At 36.2% G+C, this 23,227-nt stretch overlaps 2 protein-coding genes across 2 annotated transcripts; one reads left to right on the forward strand and one right to left on the reverse strand.

Moving 5' to 3' along the window:
• Window positions 1-3,494: 3,494 nt before the first annotated feature.
• Window positions 3,495-9,452, reverse strand: LOC149621211 (E3 ubiquitin-protein ligase UHRF1-like). The gene is made up of 6 exons (XM_089854725.1): window positions 9,431-9,452; window positions 8,718-8,769; window positions 8,145-8,307; window positions 7,928-8,065; window positions 7,605-7,835; window positions 3,495-3,853 (listed from the first exon to the last, which is right to left on the reverse strand). The coding sequence occupies exons 1-6, from the start codon at window positions 9,450-9,452 to the stop codon at window positions 3,626-3,628; spliced, it is 834 nt and encodes a 277-aa protein (XP_089710851.1). The 3' UTR covers window positions 3,495-3,625.
• A 6,232-nt stretch (window positions 9,453-15,684) lies between these two features.
• LOC149621212 (uncharacterized) lies at window positions 15,685-22,499 on the forward strand. Its single transcript, XM_089854053.1, has 11 exons — window positions 15,685-15,848; window positions 16,034-16,113; window positions 16,883-17,000; window positions 19,610-20,057; window positions 20,364-20,506; window positions 20,579-20,663; window positions 20,721-20,919; window positions 20,984-21,174; window positions 21,246-21,411; window positions 21,672-21,799; window positions 22,053-22,499. Exons 2-11 carry the CDS (start codon window positions 16,047-16,049, stop codon window positions 22,380-22,382), a joined length of 1,875 nt encoding a protein of 624 aa, XP_089710179.1. The 5' UTR covers window positions 15,685-15,848; window positions 16,034-16,046; the 3' UTR covers window positions 22,383-22,499.
• Window positions 22,500-23,227: the final 728 nt, after the last annotated feature.

Raw genomic sequence — 23,227 nt, forward strand, 5'->3', positions numbered from 1 at the left:
TACCTGCAATCGGTAATCTAGCTAAATTACCTGCAATCGGTAATCTAGCTAAATTACCTGCAATCGGTAATCTAGCTAAATTACCTGCAATCGGTAATCTAGCTAAATTACCTGCAATCGGTAATCTAGCTAAAATTACCTGCAATCGGTAATCTAGCTAAATTACCTGCAATCGGTAATCTAGCTAAATTACCTGCAATCGGTAATCTAGCTAAATTACCTGCAATCGGTAATCTAGCTAAATTACCTGCAATCGGTAATCTAGCTAAATTACCTGCAATCGGTAATCTAGCTAAAATTACCTGCAATCGGTAATCTAGCTAAATTACCTGCAATCGGTAATCTAGCTAAATTACCTGCAATCGGTAATCTAGCTAAAATTACCTGCAATCGGTAATCTAGCTAAATTACCTGCAATCGGTAATCTAGCTAAAATTACCTGCAATCGGTAATCTAGCTAAATTACCTGCAATCGGTAATCTAGCTAAATTACCTGCAATCGGTAATCTAGCTAAATTACCTGCAATCGGTAATCTAGCTTAATTACCTGCAATCGGTAATCTAGATTAATTACCTGCAATCGGTAATCTAGCTTAATTACCTGCCATCGGTAATATAGCTTAATTACCTGCCATCGGTAATATAGCTTAATTACCTGCCATCGGTAATCTAGCTTAATTACCTGCCATCGGTAATCTAGCTTAATTACCTGCAATCGATAATCTAGCTTAATTACCTGTCATCGGTAATCTAGCTTAATTACCTGCAATCGATAATCTAGCTTAATTACCTGTCATCGGTAATCTAGCTTAATTACCTGTCATCGGTAATCTAGCTTAATTACCTGCAATCGACAATCTAGCTTAATTACCTGCAATCGATAATCTAGCTTAATTACCTGTCATCGGTAATCTAGCTTAATTACCTGTCATCGGTAATCTAGCTTAATTACCTGTCATCGGTAATCTAGCTAAATTACCTGCAATCGGTAATCTAGCTAAATTACCTGCAATCGGTAATCTAGCTAAATTACCTGCAATCGGTAATCTAGCTTAATTTCCTGTAATCGTTAATCTAGCTTAATTTCCTGTAATCGTTAATCTAGCTTAATTACCTGTAATCGTTAATCTAGCTTAATTACCTGTAATCGTTAGTCTAGCTAAATTACCTAAAATCATTCAGTTTTTGCAACGAAAGAGAGTAAAATCATATAAAAGTCCGCGGTAAAACAGCGTATGTGCAAGAGTGGCATTCTCCTCGGCTTTATCCACGGTAAAACGCCGTAAGTCCAACAGTATGACATATAGGGTGCAACAAAGCATTATTAAAAAATCATGAAATGTAGCACTTAAACTTAATTTTTCTCAAAAACCTTAAATTTATTCCTAGATAAAGGTTTATATTTTGATATAAAACCGTTCCCAAACGTAAGAAACGAATATTTCATTTCGAAAGGGTGGCGACAAAATGGTTAAATTTGAGAAAAACTCCATGATATTTCTATGGGAAAATTTAACTTTTTCCCCAAAAGGGCTGATTAATTTTATGGAAATGTAAATAATGGGTGGATCTTTTTGAAATTTTAACCACATATTGAGGGCCCGAATTGTAGTTCTGTGGAATTTTTTCGAAACAATTTATACAATACAAAAAAAAACTACATCCAAACAAAAAACCCTCCTTATACATTAAGAGCAGTATGAAGTCTTATCTAAGAGAGCTACCGGCTACCGCTCGCATACAGTGTCTCGCATACATTATGAAGTTACGAAGAGTGGCACGTAAATCCGAGAAATGCTTTCTAAATTCAATACTCGTGGGGGTGGGGTACACTGACAACAACACTATGAGGTGGAATTTCTAGTTTAGCATACATTTTTGGTCTTTCTGTAACTCATAAATAAACCCTTGCAGTAAGAAATTTCACAATTTCGTTTGCCAGAACACTAAATCCATCAACATACGGGTCAATTGAAGGTATTCCCGATATCTAAGAAAGTTCGAAGCCAACCTCACCGTGTCTAATCGCTTCCAGTGAGGAAGGCTTTCTATACATATACATGCATACAAAATCTGGCTCAGAAGACAATATAAACTCATACGGGACTAGCAAACAATGCTAAATTCTTCATTTCTAGGAGGAGTTCAAAAATGATTCTACACTTCTACAAACTCTTATCAGAAACGTTTCAGAACTCCTTTTAGAACCCTATCTTTACATTGAACTTCAAAACTAATTATTGAACTATCAAAGCCGTAACTTTTACCAGTCCCTTTTACGATTGAAATATCCATGGCATCGGGTACATTGCCTTTGTACGTTCACACTAACTAAATAACTAGTTATCAGCGCATTACTCCGTTGGTTATTAGTACTAGCAGAAGGGGATAATAGAGGAAGGATGCCACTCTGTATCATCTTAATACATTAGTTATGTAACGTCATTCTTCCCAGGCTCACCCTTTTTTGTTTGCTCTCCAGCTCATCAAACTACAGATGGGCATCGCACCGTAAGGTGAATTCTATAATTGTTTGGCACTAAATCCCCAGCAATCATCCCACAAACCTCGTCTTGACGTGGGACAAAAATGCGCAAGCGCGTCTTGCCAAATATCTAAACGCTAATAGAGTAATGATGAGGGAACTATTTATCGCGTATGTGATTCGGTTTAGTAACCTTGCTCCAAATGTTCCGATGTTGGGAAGAATGACGTTACACTTACACGGCTTTGTGGTACACTTCTCTCGAAGAGAAGTATTATATACTTCTGGTACTAGGGGTGTGCGAATACCACTTTTTGGCTATCGAACCGGTTACCGAATACCAAAACATTTTCCTAATCAAATACTGTATCGAATAGTTTATTCCAAATCGAATACCGAATAGTTAGGCCTTGGTAAATTTTTTACTAAACGATTAATCGTGAATAGTTAAGCACAGTATTCGTGAATAGTTAAGCATAGTATTCGCGAATATTCGCGATTAATCGGGTAGTAACGCTAATATTAACGAATAGTTAATACAAAGCAAAAGATTTAGAAGCTTCTAAATTTCAAAATACCTCTCCTCATTGGTTGCCAAGCAGTTCTTAAAATTTTCCTAGGCACATGGTATTTTTTGATGAGAGACAAATAAAATCGGGATGATTTATTTTTAAATAAGGTGGGTCTCTCAATTGTTCAGGACCTAAATTTATGGTAGTCGAACTTTAACCGAATAGTCAGTTCGGTATTCGATATTCGTATCGAATAGCGAAAATCGGCTTATCGAATACCGGATCGAATTATTCGGTTCGGTATTAGGTTGGAACGGTTAACCGCACACCTCTAGTTATTACATAACCACACGGAGTATGATAGAAATTGGTTGTAAATGAAATAGTTTTCTTAAAATTCAAGTAAATTTTAATACTCGTTAAAATTTTAAATAAAGAACAATCTACAACTTATAAATTTATAAAATTATAAACCCTTTCTCCAGCTATTTTTTTTTTCTCGGTAAATTTTATACCACGTTTTAGATAAACAAGTTATTTTAAAAATATTCCACTACTTGGGAAACGTTCAAGATATTTTGTTATTTTTTTCTCTCCAAAGTGAATACGTGAGTGAGTACGTCGTTACTCAACGGATTAAATTTCTCAAAATTTCTCTTAACATTTCGTTAATGGCAGGTTGAAAGTCGTCGCAAAGAACGTCTCTACAATGTACGCATTCATATTGCTTTACTCTCAACTGTCTTTTCACGCAGGTTAAACAAAAGGAGTGGCTGCAATTTAGAGTCACGGGGTCTGTAACAAAATCTTGGCAAATTAGGCAATTGAAGGTCTCCATTACTTTTTTCTTAAATTCCTGAAACGAGAATAATGTATAAGCGAGTAAGTAAATTTCAAATGGTTTTAAGGGGAAGGGGGTAATACGGAATTGATTATTATTTAATGATCAATTAGAATAACTTCGAAAAGAAAATAAAACAGAAAGGCTTTGTATTTAAACGAATATTTTCCAAAATAATTGTTTTGCCTTTGAAACAAAACGGCAGACAGGAATCACAGACCCTCCTCCCCCCCGAAGGCGACACTGTTATGACATCATGGCGGTCTTATATTTTCATGGTAGTTGAAATTGAACGCTACTATGTTTCTAAAATAACAAGTTGGGAAACCAAAATAAACCTCTCCAAGTCCGGACGAAATTAAGAGGTTTTTCTACAATAATTAAATAAATATAATTGATATTAATTATTTTACTCGTCCGCAATTTACCTTAATTCTAGTTAAATCGTTTTAAGGGACTTTATTCCTAAAATCATTTTAAACATAGCTATTGTTGTCGTTTCAATTCAAGCGTATGCCTCTTTAAGAATTATTAGAAATTTAGGGTATATAAGGCCAATGATTCGCAATAAATGATGAGAAAAAGCCCATTTGGTGGAAGCCCTAGCTGCCATTGGCAGGCTAGACGTTTCTCGTAATTAGTGCTTTAAACCGAACACAGTTATCTGATTTATGATCCGAACAGATGAAATATCTTTGCTTGACTTCAGCTATCGGTTAAACAGTTGAGAGCCATTTTCACTTCAGATCAGATGCCTTTTTGTGATGCACATTCGGATCACATCATATCTGAGATAAAAACGAGATTGTAGACATTTGAATCAGATATCTGTTGCATCGGACGTAGTTTCGGATTAATACTTTTTAAGAATTTAAACGCTTGAAATGTATTCATAACGCCTATACTTCAAAAAACATCCAGACAAATTGCATATTTGCTGTAGGTTGGATGTCGAGGGATTCGGAATCCCTCGACATCCAACCTACCTCGGAGGGAAACAGTTCTGTTTATTTTCCCAAATAATTGACTTGGTTCTAGTAGAAATGTGAGTCGGTAATATACCAAATTTTTTAAAATTTTTATGCTCAGAGTGTACAAACCTCTGGGACTGAAACCTAGTGTACTAGCCTTCCAGAGACTAAAACTTCGTCCATTTTTACTTCGGTTTTCTCTTTTCCTCGATTTCCCGTTCGTTCATGCAGCTGTTTTAGCTTAAAATAGTAGTTCACACATCCTCATATTGTTATTCACTTAAGTAGTGTTTATTTGAAAGCTGGGCCAAGTAGTCACACGCACATGCTAGTGCGATGTTATTTGGGTCAAGGGCTCATTTCGCATTCAAACTTCATTTTATATTTAAATAATCAACTATTTCTCTATTTACTTCCAAATGGACTCGCCAGGCGCCAGCCAGCTCTAAAATCGTTAGTTAAAGATCAGAATAGAAAGGCCACGGCTGCCGTTTTGGTAGCAAAAGCCGCAAAATCATGTAAAGAACCTTATATAGTGCTCACAATTCAAAGCTAATTAAATTTAATTTACTGTAGGCACGTAAAATATAAATTAACAAATTTAGTGACTGAACTGTCATTTTGGTTTTCCCAAAATTTGAATCAGTAATTTACCGGGTAAGTTACCGTTTTAAAAATATACATTAATTTCACATTTCTAGGTATGAGGTAAAAGTTTTTCCTAGAATCAGGCAATTATTTTTGTGGTACCAATTTATTCAAAATCACAACATTGGTTGCGATTGTAATTTATTCCACCTATTTAATAAAGATAGAAAGAACTTATCGTGCGATAGTTTGCCTATGATTTATCAAAACACAGTAACTTGTCTTGACCAGGGATCTATGTAAATTTACTAGCAGGAATAAAGTACGGTTAGTCTAAACATGAACCTTCAATCTAGAAGGACCAGAAACTGGGAGGTTTTTTCTGCGTACAACGTGCGCAGTTGCCCGCCAATTTTGCAGGGTACGCCCACCACGGTAAAACGTAAACAAACGTGACGCTTTTGGGAAGAGTACAAAACTTATTTTTTTACATTTTAATTTCTTTGAATCACTCTCACAATTGCCAAACGCACAAATCTTTAATTTTCCTATTTTAATTATTTTATTAAACTCTACCTTTAAATTGATGCAAAAAAATTAACAATTGTCCCAAGGCTTAGCGAAATGAGACCTTAAGCGGGGGCCATTTTACTTGTTTACATTGTACCGTCTTCCTCCAAGACCTTCTCGTCTGCTAGCTTTTTTCTTTATTATTTTTGGACACTTTCTTTAACATGGGATCCGCCATTAAGATTCTGGTCCATTATATAGAAGATTCATGGTCTAAACTTCAGTCCGACTCATTGCTCAGTATAAATCCAATCCCTTCAACTCGTATCGAAAATTTTAAATTATCTAATTGGCTCACTTAAACTACGTTTTGATGACGTTCCTGACGGAGACGGCCAAAAATACATCGTTGCGTTTTACCTATGTCACAATGATTTGCCTCTTCTTTCATACCCCCCCCCCGGCCCCGACTCGAGGAAGGGTGCCGTGGACTTTGACGTGCGCAAAAAGTTTCCTGTTCTCTATTCCTGCTTCTAAAATTACACGAATCTCTGTATCTCAGCCTTGACTAAATAATTGAAGGTTTTCATGTGTACTGTAATGGTTGTACATGTAATCAGTGTATAAAGTTAAACACGGATATCTGTAAAATTATAAAGATATCTGAACAGATATAAGATTATAAATCGTTCAGATACCGCTAGGTCGGATGAAAATTATCACCTTATCGGATCAGGTTTAATAACTGAAAGAAAATACGACGTTCAATGAACTGTTGACGATATTACGGGAAAGATATCGCAATCAGATGTCATAAAAGAAGAAACAGTTCATAATTTTAAGCACTACTCGTAATACTAACCCTAGTATTTCTTAATCCTAACGAAGGGAGTAGAAGCCAAAAATTGCTTTCTGAGATCAAGTTTGTTCCGATTTGCGAACGCGGTGACAGACACACAGACACGTCCAGTGTAATACCTCGCCGTGACGTCATCGTCACTCGGGGAGGTAAAAATCTAATCTTACTTGGTTATTATCCGCTTATGTTAATTTTAATATACGGAGCTCTCTTACAACAACGTGAAGTAAGATTAATTTTACAAGTGGGAACAGAAGTTGCAAACTCTACACAGAAGGGTTTGTTCCCAGGATGCCATTGTCCAGGATCGAACCTGGGACCTTCTTGCTGAGAGGCGAAAGAGCAAACTCCACACCACCGTAAAGCAAGAGGTCAGAGGTATGGCTTAAGATAGCTCCTCCTACTGAAGAAATATGCCAAATAGACCCAACCAACAAATAAACAAGTTGGCTTGGTCTAGTCTCCATCTAAGGGATAGGATCACGTGACTAGCAAAGTTTAATGTAGTACCATCTGTCGTTGGGTGACGAAAATAAATCTGTTATTTTATTATAGTCTGACTCTTGTGGTAAAACGGGTTCTGCGCATGACAAAATCAAGCCAATCAGGTTATCCCTTTCTCCCCTCAAAACCCGAGCTCGAGATCTTGAGCCGTTTTAAAAATTCAAAAGATTTGTTGGTTGGGTCTATTGGCTTCGTTTGGAATTTAGCCATTTTGACACTGCCTACAGAGATAATTCTTACAATTCTAAGATTTTTGTGGGAGAGCCTTATTTTCTTAGTTCATTAAAGAACGGGAGAGGATGTGTGATCAACTTGTAATAAAACATAAACTTACCAATTCGCCTTTCTCGTAAAACGAACTGCACTCTTCCCAAATCTTTTCATTAATACTATCCACCGACATCATGGCCGCTACTTTTTTGGGTGGAACGTAAGGAACCGGTTTGTTTTTCTTTGGTTCGGGAGCAACAGAGTCTTGAGGAGATCTCTTCCTTTTCCGATTCTTACTAGAAGGTTTTTCCTCACTTTCTTCGTTAGTTTGTGAAGATTCAGATTCATTTAACATCTACAGAGAAAATATTAATTAAACTCTTTGCTAAAAAATTAGTACTATTAATATTGAAACAAAAATATTTCGTTGCTTCCAAATTAATTTACCTGCATTTTAATTCCGAGGTCTTCGATTATTTTTTTCCCTTCTTCAGTCCATGGGGCTGGTGTTGGATCGTCCCTTTGGAGAAGGTAGCGCCAAACTATGAATCCGGAACGGCCTTTCTGGGGCCAGTATTTAACAACCTACAATTTTAACTTTAGTTAGCTACACCTGAACACTAAATAGGTTCATAAAATATCAGTCTTCATGTTATTTCTTCACCTTATAGATTCCATCGTATCGATAACCTTTTTCAGGACAATACTTGGAGTGTTTAAAACCTTTGAAACCTCTTAAAACCCTAATGGGTTTCCCGCTCCGCCAGTCTTCGGCTTCGGCTCCATCCTTATCATTAAACGGCGCTGCGCAATTTTTGGCTAACGCTCTAGAAAAGTAAATTAAATATTTTTTGGTTATTTAAATGATCGCGACTATCAACTAATGTTAACCATGAAGTGCTAATAGCGTGTAAATCTGTCATTAAATTTGGAATTAGTTTCTCAAGATAGAAAATAAAATAATACATTTCATCAGGAATAGATGTAATTTCATAAGTAGGAATGGAGAACGGTTAGTAGTTACTTCATTCCGACTCATAGCCCAGTATAGATCTCCCCCACTTCTACACGTAACGAATATTTTAAATTATCATATTGGCTCACTTAGACTAGGTTATGATGACGTTGCTACTAGAAAAATGTGCTTAAAATTTTAGATTTTGGGGGGACATCTTGATTATAACCACAATGTTATAACATCAATAAAGTAGCAATAATTGCAATGCACCAGAGTTACTTCGAAGCAAACGACAGCGCGAAATACTGATCTTTAAAGCGGATGGTGACACCTTTATGACATCATTAGCCTTTATGCGTAATTTACTTTCCTGTTTCTAACTAGTCTCGATTTTCAAATAACAAAACTTAAATGAGGCTCAGTTTCCACATTTTCTTTTAGGTAGCTTAAAGCCTTCTATTTGTCGAAAAATGCTATCCCTAATGGTTCCCTTTAAAGATGGCTTTTCTACTACACTCTTAAAAATCATGGGTTGAATGAATTGGGTTATTTGAATTTCAACTTCATTTGGGTTAAAAAATAGCCCAGTGCTAGTTGAATAAGTTATATTTGGTAGTTTGGGATGGTGTTGTTTTTAACCCTGAAAATATGGTTATTTTACTAACCCAAATTGGGTCATTTGTAATTTTACAAATTAGTGACGTCGCACCCCTACGTTCCACCATTGGTTCTAAATAAGAGCCAATTGGAGGCGCAATCGGTTAAAATGTCGACTGCTTATAGTTAGGGTAGCTGAAAAATTAATTAGACAAAGCGATATTCCCTATATGAAGAGTATACCGATGAAGAATTGAGATTAATTGAAGAAAATTCCGCCTATAATCAGGCTCAAAAATTGGTATTAACCGTAGACATGGCAAATTAAAATTGTTCCAGTTTTCACTGTGCCAGAATGGTTAGGCCTTGGTCAGGATGAGCGAGATTTGTCACACGGGCCCTTTTAACTTTATCCATCTTTATTCACTTTAATTTTCGTCTTAAACTTCGAATAATTTGATAAATAACGCTCAAATAAAGAGCTTTAATTCAGTCTTTCAGAATCAGAAGTTAAATGTATAAATAAGGATGTTTAAAATGGAGTTATAAGTTCCAAGCAAATTTGAAAAGTATAAACCTTCCTCGGGGAAGAAGTTCCAATCAATACCCTTGTTTGCATCACACGATTTGAGGATTATAGCCCACATCTTGAGCTTTATTCCTTCTAGAACTTATAGATTACAATGTTTTGGGTAAGAAAAATCGAAGAGTACTTCCTATGTGCGTTCAATCTTAGTATAAGAAAAGAATACCCAAAGGAATCACCTGACTTCTGGCCTACTTAGATTACCTTGTTTCGGCGGTAGAAGGCCTGGCAGTTTTTCCCAAACCCCATGTTAAAGAAAAATTAGCAAAAGTGCCCTTATTTCCCACTTTCGCCGTTCAGTGCGCTATCAACCGGGGAAACTCATAACGCTTTTTCTATGGGGAGAAAATTTTGAAAGCCGACTTGGTGTTGTAGCATTTTTAATACATTTAGTGAATTTTTTCGTGGCTGAATTTCAAATTAGAAGTCAAGTAAGTTCAAATTTATATTTTGAGCCCCATTTAATAATTTTACAGCCATTATTTGGAGAGTATTTAACATTCAAAGTTGGCTTACTGTGTATAACTAATTTTAAAAAGGCGCGTGACACTTTTTATTAAGCTTTATTGGCTTAAAACATTTTGTCGCTGGCTCTTTCTTATTATTGTTTCAAAATTATAGAGTAATTTTGGAGGGGAAGTGAACCATTCATCCCCTGCTTCGGGGGCAAGTTTGTGTTAGAGAATAATATTTGCCCCCAGCAGGGGGATATCACTAAGGTAAGAGATAGAGGGTTATGACGTTGCAGTGTATAGAAAAAAAATAACTCTATTGCTAACATAAAAACACGCCAAAAAGTCCTCGCGCGATTGTTTTGGTTTTCTTTTCTTTTCTCACAAATCACTTTCATAAAACCGGGCCTTTATATTTTAGCCATAAACCTGTACCTGAAGTAGTAGCCGCATGGAATGCTTAATTAAGGCCACCCTTATTAACTAGTCTATATTGTTAAAATGTTACATTTTTGTAATAAAATGAAACTTCTAATATGATAACAATACTTTTCAAGCAAATACTTTAAAATTAATAAATAAATTTTAAAATTAAATAAATCCTTTTTAAGATGAAATAAATACAAGTCGACTTCATGTAATATCTAAAATGTAAATTTTTTAAATATATTTATGCAATAAGATAAATGCAAATTTTTGTGATAAGATCAATCAAATTTTCTTGTGATAAGTTAATGGCCAAAAATTTAGTGATATGATTAATAGGAATAGTAAATTTTATTTTTTAGTGATAAGATAAATTTTGTGATTAAAAAACTAGTTTAAACAAAATATCAAAATTTTGGTCTTCTTTTTTTGGCTTCACGCTGAAATTTGCCCTTTTCTGGTTTTGGAATTGGAGTAATGATTTTGCGTTGTTGTTTTTCTGGTAGGGTTATGTTGACATCCTCATAACTTATTAGTATATTTTCAAGAAGTCTGATTATGAAGTCATTTGACTTTGGTTCTTTTACTGGACGTTCTTGCCATTCATTGGTAACTTTTGAACAGTAATATTCAAATTCTTCTTTATTTTGAACTTCAGGATCATTCTTTTTATAACGACAACCCCGTTTGATATTGGAATTGTGATCTAAAATAGTGAGTATTATTCTAGCTTCCATGACTTCAAAATTAAAGTCTACTTGTTTTGGGCAGTATTTATTCATTAAACTGTGATAATTTTCTAAACATGATGTGTGAGAGAAACCATTCGTTTGCCTTAAATCCTTCACTAGTAACTTGTTGTTGATGATCTTTAAAAGCCCATCATGAGCTGGAGAACCATTTTTTAGCCATTGTTTTCTTATTTTAGCATCTTGTGTTAGCCTTGGGTGTCCGCACCTTTTATAATTTGGCAAATCTTGAAAGTTGTGCACATTTAAAACATGGTAGCCAATAGACTTCCACATATCTTCCAGCTTATCTGGATCTTGGTCACATTTTTCAGAGCAATACCACAGATGGTTTTTTAATGACTTTATCCAGGGTTTTAGTTCTTCACATTCTTCTTTTTTTGACAGAGCAAGAATTTTCTTTCCAAATTCTTTACTCAAATGCCACACATCAAACTGATGATCTATGTTTGAATATTCTTGCCTTATAAAAGCCCTACATTGTATGTGACGATCTGTTGTCAAGCGTGTTACAGTCATGCCTTCTTCGTCCATTTTTTTCAAGCATTTTTTCAAACCCAACACTTCCATATTAGTGGATTTAAAATCAACTTCAGTTTTTTTAATTAATTCAAAATGCAGGCATTTGTCCGAAAATTGATCCATTAAGGTGTAAGTACAATATTTTGCACTGTGACCAGGTGAGTCACATCTTCCACCCCCCGCAAGATTTACAGTTGCACTACTTTTTAAATGATCCAAAATTTTCTCTTGTTCAATTTTCCATGTTCGCTTTATCTCAGGAACCAATAGTTTTTGTTGCAATGAGTAGAAGGTAGTTTTGCCGATTGCTTTCAGGCCCACAAATTCAAAGAATGAGTGAAAGCGATCAAATGTTCCACCTGTAAGAAGCACAGCTGCTGCTATCAATATATTTCCTGCTGCCATTCTTCCTAGAAGAGGCTGTGATTTCCAAATAAATTGATGCCCATTTATGCATGACGCTTTTACAGTGACAAGACTACCTTCCATTTCAGATTTATTTGCATCTGTAATATCAAGCCGGCTTGTACAACCTTCGTGATCGCAAACTAATCGAGATAAAATTTGATTTAGGTTGCTTTCAAAAACAATGAACTTCTTATCCCGAACTATGTGTTCTTTTTTATTTCTGGTTGAGTGGATTAGTGAACGAGAGAGTGAAGCTTTCTTTGGAGTTACAGAAGTCAATGTTCCTAAATGATTAAAAGTATTACCCGTGTCTGTTGCGTATGAATGTTCTTGAATGATACCAGAAACGTGTGACCGCTGTAATTTTTCCATTTCAAGATCTATGTCTAGTTCTGTACAAGTTTCTGTACCCACATCGCACGTCCTCGTGATCCCAGGTTCGGTTTGAGTGTTCCTGTCAAAACTCTTTACAATTTTGAATTGGCTTCGTGCTATTTCAGGTTCAGCAGTAAAATCAGTAGCTGGGTTTACTGTTTCTTCAGTGCGGCTGCTAATAATTGAAGCTGATATATTGGTATCGCTCCCAAATAGTGTTGGTATTGATCCATGTTTAAGCATCTTCTTCTTTGTCTTTCCACAAATCATAACTTTTATAGGCGGCTCAACTTCAAAACATTCTTGAGTGAAATGTACTTCACATACTCTGTATTTGGTAACTTCCTTAGACTTGTCTTTGTTGAGCCTTGGCTCTTTGGATGACATAATGTTCTCAAAACCATTTTTAACCGGTATCTTGGCGTTGCTGATCCATTTTCTTGTTAATGACGGAAATCGGATATAATTTGGGACTTGAAAAAAGCTAAGATTAGCGTTATGAGAGTTATTTTCGCAACCCTCAATTATACACCGAGGCATGATTTCAGTCTTCAAACGACAGTCAAAAACTAAAGCAGTCGACATTTACCGATTGCGCCTCCAATTGGCTCTTATTTAGAACCAATGGTGGAATGCGGGGGTGCAACGTCAGAGACCCAAAACGGCGGTGTACACGGCAACTCTTTCTAGCATTTTCCATGATAAAACTGATTTTTCGTTGTTCCCGCCAAACTTCCACTCGCGAAAGTCGCGATTTCGCGCTGTACCGTTTAGGCTTTTATTACCTCTCCGAGTGACGTATGTCACGGAGAGGTTCTAATTTCGACGTGTCTGTGTGTGTGTCTGTCTGTCTGTCTGTCTGTCTGTCTGTCTGTCTGTCTGTTGTTATTGACTTACACCCCAGGGGACCGTGTTCGCAGTTTCCGAATTGAAGCAAATGTGTTCGCTATTTCCGGACCGTATTCACAGTTCCCGGAAATTTCAAAACTTGAATCTATCCACAAATCAACTGGCCACTATTACTTCATCTGACTAGTCAATTGTCTATTCTACATGAATACCAATCTGTACTTATTGGCTTCAAACACCACCATTTTGTGGTCTTTGTCCATTCCACATAGACACCAGTCTGCACTTACTGGCTTCTATCACCATCATTTTCCGGTCTTTGTTTTTGTCCATCCCACATGGACACCAGTTTGTACACCTGGCATCTAACACCACCATCTTCTGGTCTTTGTTTTTGTCCATCCCACATGGACACCAGTCTGTACACCTGGCTTCTAACACCACCATCTTCTGGTCTTTGTTTTTGTCCATCCCACATGGAGACCAGTCTGTACACCTGGCATCTAACACCACCATCTTCTGGTCTTTGTTTTTGTCCATCCCACATGGACACCAGTCTGTACACCTGGCTTCTAACACCACCATCTTCTGGTCTTTGTTTTTGTCCATCCCACATGGAGACCAGTCTGTACACCTGGCTTCTAACACCACCATCTTCTGGTCTTTGTTTTTGTCCATCCCACATGGACACCAGTCTGTACACCTGGCTTCTACTCCTTAAGGTTAAGACATACGCGGCGATCGGCCAGGGTTACGAGAAACGTCCGGCCTCCCAATGGTGGGGCTTCCACCAAAGGTTCACGCAATTGCGCTGTTCTTATCCATAGCTGCGATTCGACACCCTTATATACTACCTATTTGATGAAGGCGAAGCAACCGGCGTATGCTTCATTTCAAACGCCAATATTAGTCAAGTCTCTCAAGAATGTTTAATTGTTCTTTTTCAAAACGATGTAACGTTCAATAAGGCGAATAACTAACGAAGAAAATATTAAATATTAATTATATTTATTTTAATATTTAAGATAATCTTGTTTCTCAATTCAAAATTAATACGGAAAGAGTTAAAAGCAGTCTATGTTTTTGTCTGTATGTGTCCGTCCGTTGTTACAGTAGTGCGCTGCGTTAGAAGTTCGTTTTGTTTTGATGTGTAAAGAAACCATAATATTCCCTTTATCCTTAATATAAAGTGAATATGTGGAAATATTTTTCGTAATTATGATGCATTTCGTACTTTTGTAGCTTTAAAGCTCTATTTCATTTTGATATTCCAAAGATTTTTTTAAATATTATTATTTAAAATTGATGTTTATATATTACTTAAGCTATACAACATCTGTTTATAGCATAATCCTTTCTAAAATCACAGTAAATACAAGCACAATGCTACTATGTTGGTCAAATGACCTCTTATTTGTCCATAGGCCTAGTGAACCAAAAAGTAAACGTTTGGGTTTGGTTTTCGTTTCTGTATGCAGAGACATTAACGGTTCAGAGTGAGCCGAAAGTTAAATACACTTTTAAATAATTAGGCTTAAATTTTATTATCATGGTGGAAATCTGGGCCGCGTTCAGCAGAGCCCAGCGTTGCTGAACGCGGCCCAGGGATTTTGTTTTTGAATTTTGACGTTACGGTTCTTAGCGCTGAGCTAGCGCGGTCTTCAAAGAAAATAGTCGGCTTTTTGGGTAACGTGACGTAAAACGCGTAGTTCTCAGCTTGGCGAAAAAACTATGGAGGAATTAATACAAATAGCTCTATGGGACTATAGCTATTTAATTGGCGTGAAACCAGTTGATCACGCGAGAATTTTAAGATATATGTTAGTTTCTAATTTTAATTATAAAAGTTGTTATCTATCTATATAAATATGTTATCCTACAATTTTTGTTAAGCCTTGGTACCTTGCACGCTTTATTAGGCTAGCGTCATTTATAAAACGCCGATGACCCGTTTTTCCCCCATCGGATGATTTTAATGTGTACAAGTATATCATTATTGGATGTAAAATGTCGTCTGATTTACAGTAAATTTGCTATGCTTTGTATACTGCTTTAATATTTCATAAATTTTAACTTAAGAAACATTTCCATATCTGGGTAAATAAGTTTGTAAGTAGTCGTCTTGACTCGGAGAGGTAATATTTTGGTTTTCCCAACTTGTTTATTATAAAGTGAAAATTTTTAACGTGTGTGAGGTAAGCGATATTTTGAAAATAAAATATTGTTTTTCTTTATAAAAACGGTTTATGTTAAAGCATTTTAAAATATTCAGTTGAAAACTTATCCATCCCATATATTCCGACTTGGGACTCGGCTTGGGTGTGGTCGTTGTTGTTTCCTGTTTTTGAAGATCAAACAGGTACCATTGAAAATTTTACTGCCTTCTCACGACAAAATCGGTTTGCTTTGAGATAAATGTTTCAAAAGTGGATTCTATAGTCATAAGGTAAAGCCTTTTACTTGTTAAAGGGGCTAACCAGAGCTTTGCGGGACCTTTAGGCTGACACGTACAAACGGCGGACTTGCTTTTTCTTCATGCAAAGCTACCATGCCCGCAAGCCTACGGTTAGCCCCTTTAAGAGTTTTTGATTACGGATTAATTCCAATTTAAATTGTAATTATAATTAATAGATTTACCTAAGTTATGGATAACTTTGTTGAAGAAAGACTGACCGAATGGTCCCTACTTTCATACCGCGAAAACTTTATCAGTAAGTCTGTGGTTTCGTTATAGTTAATTATACTGGCTTGTACCACTATAAGCCCAGTATAAACAATCAAACTACTAGGTTTGAGTCGGAATCGCGAGAAATGGAAGAGTTAAGGTCTATAAATACATAATGTAAAAACTCATACTCTAATTAATTTTTATAACAAAAGAAGTACGTCTTTCTACCTTAAGGAAAGAACGTGTGAAGTCTCAAATTTTCCATCCATTCAATTTGAAAGCGCGTCTAATACAATTGGCCCATAAACGACTCTTGCCTTAACGTACAGTACATTTAGATTGAGAGAAAAATTTAAAACTATCTGAATTACGATTTGGATTGTGGTTAGAGAATAGGTGCGCTTCAAACGGGGCCGATCCGAACAATTGATTTTCAATTATTAGAGGATATAGGGTCCAAAGTTACTCCAAACAAAAAGATTTGGCTTGATATGGCGCCAAATGGAGCTTAGAGAATAGGGTCCAGGAAATATCTCCGAATGATTTGAAAATTAAAATTTTCCTATTTCAACCAATATCGAGGGGCTAGTTGTTGACGTCTTTGCCGCTTTCTAACGGAAATTAACTGCACTTCACAAAGTGTCTTGCAATATAAATAGATATTTTTAACACTCTTAAATGGTTTTAATTTTTTTAATTTTAATTATTTAATTGAATTGAATTATTATATATTATATATAATTATTATTATTATATTGTAATTTTCTGCTCAATATTTATTTGTTCACATTAATTGCTAATTTTTTGTAAAGATAATGAAATCGACAAGGACGGATTCCTGCTGCTTACTCCTGATCTAGTTAGGGAACTTATTCCACCCATTGGTCCAAGAGCGAAGTTTCTCTCATTTCATGCTACACTCAAAGAAAGGTTTGCTAAAGAATTGGTTGTCATAAAACCCGCCTCCGAGTAAGTTAGTTGTGCAAAAAGGAAGGCAATATATTGACTATCTATTCAATAGAGCTATATAAACATTTGTAAATATTTGAAAACCAACCATGGGTTATACTTGTTTTAAATGTAATAAGGAAGTCGGTCAAACTTCCAGACAATTAATTCATCATTATCGTAATCTTCATGGGTTAAATGATGGGGCTGGGCCTATTTATTGTGCTGAAGAGAACTGCAATCAGTCTTATTCATACTTCTGTACCCTAAAAAAGCACCTGGATAAAAATCATCAGGATTCCTTAGGCCCAAATCACATTTCTAACCCAACGCCTATAATAGCGGAAGAACAATTTCATCCTGAAAACGAAGTGGCCAATGAGAACGAAAATAATAATTCTGATAATGAAGATAATCCTTTGAGCTATGATATTCTTAAAAATATAACTGTTCAATTTATTTGCCGACTTAAATCGTCGCCTGGAATAACAACAACAACTGTGCAAACAGTTGTTGGTAGTACAAAAGTTTTAATTGGCGAGATAGTAACCTATTTGAAGGATATCGTTCACAAAAATCTTAATCAAGGTACCAATGAGGACATGGAAAATATACTATCAAAATTCGACGAAATTTCAAATTTGTTTCAATATTTTGATACGGAGTACTTGCAAAATAAATGTCTTAGAGAAAGCGGCCATTTAATTCCACCAAAGGATATAAAAATTGGAGGCATTGAGGCAAATGAAAATAGCGAACAAAATGAAAGGATCACTCAAGAGTTTCAACTCATACCTCTTAAAAGCATGCTCAAAGTTATTTTAGAAAGTCCAGGGGTTTTTGACAGAGTAAAGGAGTACATGAATTCAGAGTCTGATGGATTAAGAGATTTTAAAGATGGTATGCAGGCTGCAGAAAATGGTGTACAGTGCGATGAAAATAAGGTTCTTATACCAATAATGATGTATTCTGACGAATTTGAAGTAACAAACCCACTTGGTTCAAAAACGGGGTTGCACAAGGTCACTGCATTCTATTACACGATCAAAGGGTTTCCACCAAAACTTAACTCATGTTTAAACAACTGCTACTTACTGGCACTTTGCAAATCGGCTTATTTAAAAAATGAGAAAATGGATTCAATTTTATCTGTTATTGTTGCTGAATTTAATGAGACCGAAACAAATGGCGTTTACATTGATACACCTTCATATCAGGGCACAGTTTACGCATATTTAGCTCAAGTGTGTGGTGATAATCTTGGCCTGAATTCTATGCTAGGTTTAGTCGAGGGTTTTACGGCTAATTACATGTGCCGCTTTTGCAAGATACACAGAAATGAAATGGGCCAGCAAGTTACTCTCGACCGAAACTTACTACGGAATAAAGTCAATTATGAAGACGACGTAATGCAAAAAAACTCTTCCGAAACTGGTATTAAAAGACGATGCTTGTTAAATGAACTAAAATATTTCCATGTAGTTTCAAATTTTGTCCCTGATATAATGCATGATATCTTGGAAGGAGTAGGGCCTCTAGAGATAAAATTAGTTTTAGACAGCCTAATTAGGGAAAAACTCTTTAGGCTTGAGGACTTGAATTCCAGAATATCCTTATTTAAATACGGCCCTGACATTAAGGATAAACCCTCAGCTATCACTAAAAATATGTTGGGAAACCCAGATGGCGCGACAGGGCAAACTGCGGCTCAGTCTTGGTGTCTGTTACGATACTTGCCGGTCTTAATTGGTGATCTGGTCCCAAAAGAACATGAAATTTATGAACTTTTACTTATGCTCGTGGAATGCGTTGCCAGTATTTTTTCGCCAGTTATTTATCAACACAATATTCCGTACCTTGCGCAAATAATATCCGATCACCACGAATATTTTCTGGGCTTGTTTCCAGATCGCACCTTAAAACCAAAACACCATTTCATGCTTCACTATGTAGATTGCATTAAAATGATTGGCCCCCTTTCAAGGGTAGGGGTTATACGTTTCGAAGCAAAGCATAATTTTTTTAAGCAATATGCTCGCGTGATATGCAATTTCAAAAACATTACCAAGTCATTGGCATTCAGACATCAAGTCAGATTTGCTTACAATAATAGAAATTGCAAAGTTTTGGATGAACGGGCAACTGAAATTGGTGCTTGCCTAAATAGCCTTTTAGCAAATTTGAATCACGGTGAAGAGGTAGCCAAGCTATTACGAGTAACACTGTATGAAGATGTGGGCTGTGCGAACTGGGTTAAACAGAACGGCGTGGTCTATAAACCAACATATGTGGTTCTGTTAGCGGTATCCGATGATAATGATTTACCAGTATTTGGAAGGATTGAACATATCATTGTAAATGGGCAGCAATCTTTCACATTTGTAATTTCAAATTTTGCAACCTTGTGCTACAAAAGACATTTCAATGCGTATCATGTTTCTGAAACTAATCCAATTAAACTATCCCTTAAATCAGTTGAAGAGATAGATGATTATAGTCCATTACATTGTACTCCTTGCACTAATGAAGACGGTTTTTTAATTGTGCCAAAGTATGCCTATTTCTAACCAAAAAGCCTTCTTATTTCCAAGAACAACGTCCGATATGATTGAGGAAAATGAATCCATGGAAACAACAGATGGACTTAAGAATCCTTATCAATTACCCACTGACGATGTGAACATTTTGTTGGAAAATAATTTAAGTAGTGAACATGTGTCTAAGAATTTGGGCACACCCAAAAGGCCTAGTCCATTTGACTGGGGAACACCGCCAAGAAAATCACCAAGAAAAAATCACAATACTCCAATGAAGTCACCAAGAAAACCACAAAAATCTCCAAAAAAACTCTTTGATATGGGCGCGCAGTCAAAGAAATCACCAAAAAAGTGCTGCGATTTGAACACTCCATCAAGAAAATCACCAAGGAAAAATACGGATGGAGATATTTCATCAGCAATATCGCCAAAATCTTCGCAAAACAGAAGCCCTAGTACGGTGGATATAACTCCAAAAACTATATGTTCGAATTATAACTTTGTAAGTGATACCTAATTTACTAGAAAAAGCCTAGAAGCGACAAATGAAATCCCAGTGGTGCCGCTATGATATACTTAACAGATGTGGGACGATCCTAACATGCCGATGGGTCAAGCGTCGTAAGCTTAATATAATGCCCGCCCACATCGCAAAGTGTCACCCTTATGCGGTAGAGATGGGGAGAAAATTCAGTGTCGCTTCTATTTTTTTCCTTATTTATTCGTCATACAAATATTTATCCGTGTACTACAAATTATTTAAATTGATCTAAAATGTATTTTAATCATGAAACAATATTTTTTAAAGGATGTGAAAAATGTTGTTCTCAAACATCCAAAAGGGAAAGAGCTTTGCTCGCTATTGTCTTCTTCAGGTCCAGTAACTTTAAAAGCCAGAAGGCTATTATGCAGAATTATGGTCTCATACTTAATTGAGAAATGTGGTGAATAGTAAGTTTAATATTTTTGGTTCACTTCTGCTTTTATATGATCTTGCACACCTATGTAACAAATTATTGATAGCCCTTCAGCACAGTTGAAGATTCAACTATCGAAAAGCATTGTGAAAGAGTTTCCGAAGCTCGATGACAGAGATAAACAAGGCCATGTAATTTTAGATTTTTGATGTCCTATTTATTTTCCAAAAATAACTGCTCTTTATTAGCTCGTGTGGTTTTCTCATGGACAAAAGCGTCCTGCCACTGGATATTTAGAAGAACGACTTCGCAATGTAAGGAAACGTTTAAAAAAAAGTATTTCGTTTGAAGAGAAGCAACAAGCATCTGAAACCGAAAGCCCAAGCGTATCTTCAAAAACCACAGAACCCCAAGGGACTAGCGACGACCCACCCGTGGAGGTCCCTGGTAGGATAAATAGAGAAAAATGCTTTCTAAGAACCTATTTTAAACATACACGTATTTTTGTCAGAAAATTTCAATGAAGACGAAATGGAAGCCATGACAGACTGGCTTAAAGAAAACACTGTTCCATATGCGCAAGTTAAAGAGTACATGAAGTTAACTGCTACCATTAGACAAACATGGATTAAAAATAACCCTGCAATACCAGTCGAAGACATTTTTCGAATGTATCCAAGACTAAAGGACATTCCGGGCATGGTAAATATATTCATAATTTTTTATTGTTTGCAATAGTAGATAACTTCTCCTACCCATTGCGTTCCCCTTAGTTCGAACAGGATTTTTCTCTACTCTATCCTAAACAATGTGAAAATTTAGTCATGAATTGGACTGACTATTCTGCTAAAATACGTGAACATGCTCTCGTGGAACTAAAAGATAATGTTCTTATCACATTGCATTTGGATGCTCAAGGAAGAGAAGAAGCAACTGCTGGTGAAGGGTTTATTTAAAGGGAGGGTTAGAACGTTATGTAGGGGCGGAGCCTCAAGAAAGTTTCTCTCTTGCGTTTTGTCCTTGCCAAAGGCAGGAACCAATCAGACCTAATAAATTAGTTCTGATTGGTTCCTGCCTTTGGCAAAGAAGAAGTGCAAGAGAGAAGCTTACTAGAGGCTCCGCCTCTACATAACGGGCTTACCCTCTCTTTCATATAAATTGGGTAACAACGTTGTTAATTAAATTAAACCCATTTACAGATCAATTAGAGAATGCCGCTTTCCTGGCTTTACCTTACTTGATTCCAAGTTCATCCTTCAAAATTGGCAAGCGCACTGTTAAACCTTCAAAAGAAGATGTAAAAAATTCCTTCATTATGAATGTCCAGGTAAAAATTTCTCTCTAACTATACCAAAGTTTAGCACCCAAACACTAGCCGCGCGTAACTAAAAGTTATCTTCAGGCCCCGAATTTACTTCATTACATTCATCATCTGCATGAAAACTTCATAATTTCTACCCAATCGTTCTTTTGGTATTCTGTTATGCCTCAGTCATCTAGAGAGTTATCAATCGTTCTCGATCATAAATCAGTAGCATGTGACTTCATCTACCACGTTAATACAAACTTTGATATTTCAGGATGGAACCATAACTGATTACTTGGATAAATGTAAGATGGCTGAACCGCACATAGTTACATTTGGAGACGCCCTACAACCCACAATGTGCTACGTGGTTGTAGAAAAAACTGCTTTCCTTCGAACGTCCCTACTTCGGGCGGTTGATGCATGCTTCAAGATGTTTTACGTTCTGGATCTTAGCTATCCCTCAAAATGCAAACGCGTATGGGAACTTATACAAGATTCATTCTTCCAAATTGATGGGAAAAATTCAGGAGAGATCACCAATGTCATACGCTCTCTGAGGCAGTGGTTTCACCTTAGTGAAAGTGATAGTGATGAGCTCTAAAAATAAAACTTTAAGTGATAAAAACAGATATTTTTATCACATTGATAAAAACAGAATTTTTATCCAGTTTAAAAATGATTTTTGTCATATTCAGAAAATAAAATGTTTTTTAACTGATGCACTGAACAAGAATGACGTTAATTAAAGAGAAGGTGAAAGGAAAAGTTTGGAATTTTTAACTAGAAGAATTTCACGCAGGCTACATGTGATATACGTGGCGATGTGGCATACTATACTTTTGTTAACAAGAAGGCAGGGCGTAGCACAGGCAATAAAGGTGGCAAAAACGGGAGAATTATACTTTGAAACACGAAGAGAAAGAAATCTTATATGCAGTGAGGGGGCCGGGGGGGAAGAAAAATAAATTTAAGTAACGATTTAACCCGATTTAGGGTTACAGTTTAGCCTAAAATTGGGTCACCGTTAAAATTAAACCCGATTTGGGTTGATTTTTTAACAAAAATATGTGTTATTATTTAACCAGAATTGGCGTTAGTGTTTAGCCCATCATTGGGTCACCGTTAAAATTAACCCAGATTAGGGCTTTTTTTTAACCAAATATGGTGTTATTATTTAACCAGCAATGTGGTTACGGTTTCGCCCAAAGTTGGGTTATAGATTATACTTACTCGAAATTGGGTTATTTAGACAACTATTTCTTGGGTCAAGGAGCAACAACCCAAAAATTGGGTCGGTTAAATACTGACCCATCTTTGAGTTAAAAAATGACCCATTTTGGGTCAAAAACAACCCAAAATTTTTAAGAGTGTACACAGTGTTTAAGCTTTCTAAAGGCTAGTTAAGCCAAAGGCAGGAACCAATGGGACCTAGTGCATTAGGTCTGA

This window comes from Phalangium opilio, unplaced genomic scaffold, assembly GCF_054372755.1.
Source record: "Phalangium opilio isolate 3A_F unplaced genomic scaffold, DU_Popi_V2 ptg000209l_1, whole genome shotgun sequence".
Classification (NCBI taxonomy): domain Eukaryota; kingdom Metazoa; phylum Arthropoda; class Arachnida; order Opiliones; family Phalangiidae; genus Phalangium; species Phalangium opilio.

Excerpts from the sequence above, each read along its gene's own strand:
- LOC149621211 (XM_089854725.1), bottom strand. The coding sequence starts at position 9,452 with ATGGATAAAGTTAAAAGGGCCC. Across the intron at positions 8,066-8,144 it reads GATACGATGGAATCTATAAG|GTTGTTAAATACTGGCCCCA; the intron begins GTGAAGAAATAA and ends TTAAAATTGTAG. Across the intron at positions 3,854-7,604 it reads TTTACGAGAAAGGCGAATTG|GAATTTAAGAAAAAAGTAAT; the intron begins GTAAGTTTATGT and ends TTCTCGTTTCAG.
- LOC149621212 (XM_089854053.1), top strand. The coding sequence starts at position 16,047 with ATGGATAACTTTGTTGAAGAAAGACTGACCGAATGGTCCCTACTTTCA. Across the intron at positions 20,920-20,983 it reads CCCACCCGTGGAGGTCCCTG|AAAATTTCAATGAAGACGAA; the intron begins GTAGGATAAATA and ends TATTTTTGTCAG. Across the intron at positions 21,800-22,052 it reads CCTTCATTATGAATGTCCAG|GATGGAACCATAACTGATTA; the intron begins GTAAAAATTTCT and ends TTGATATTTCAG.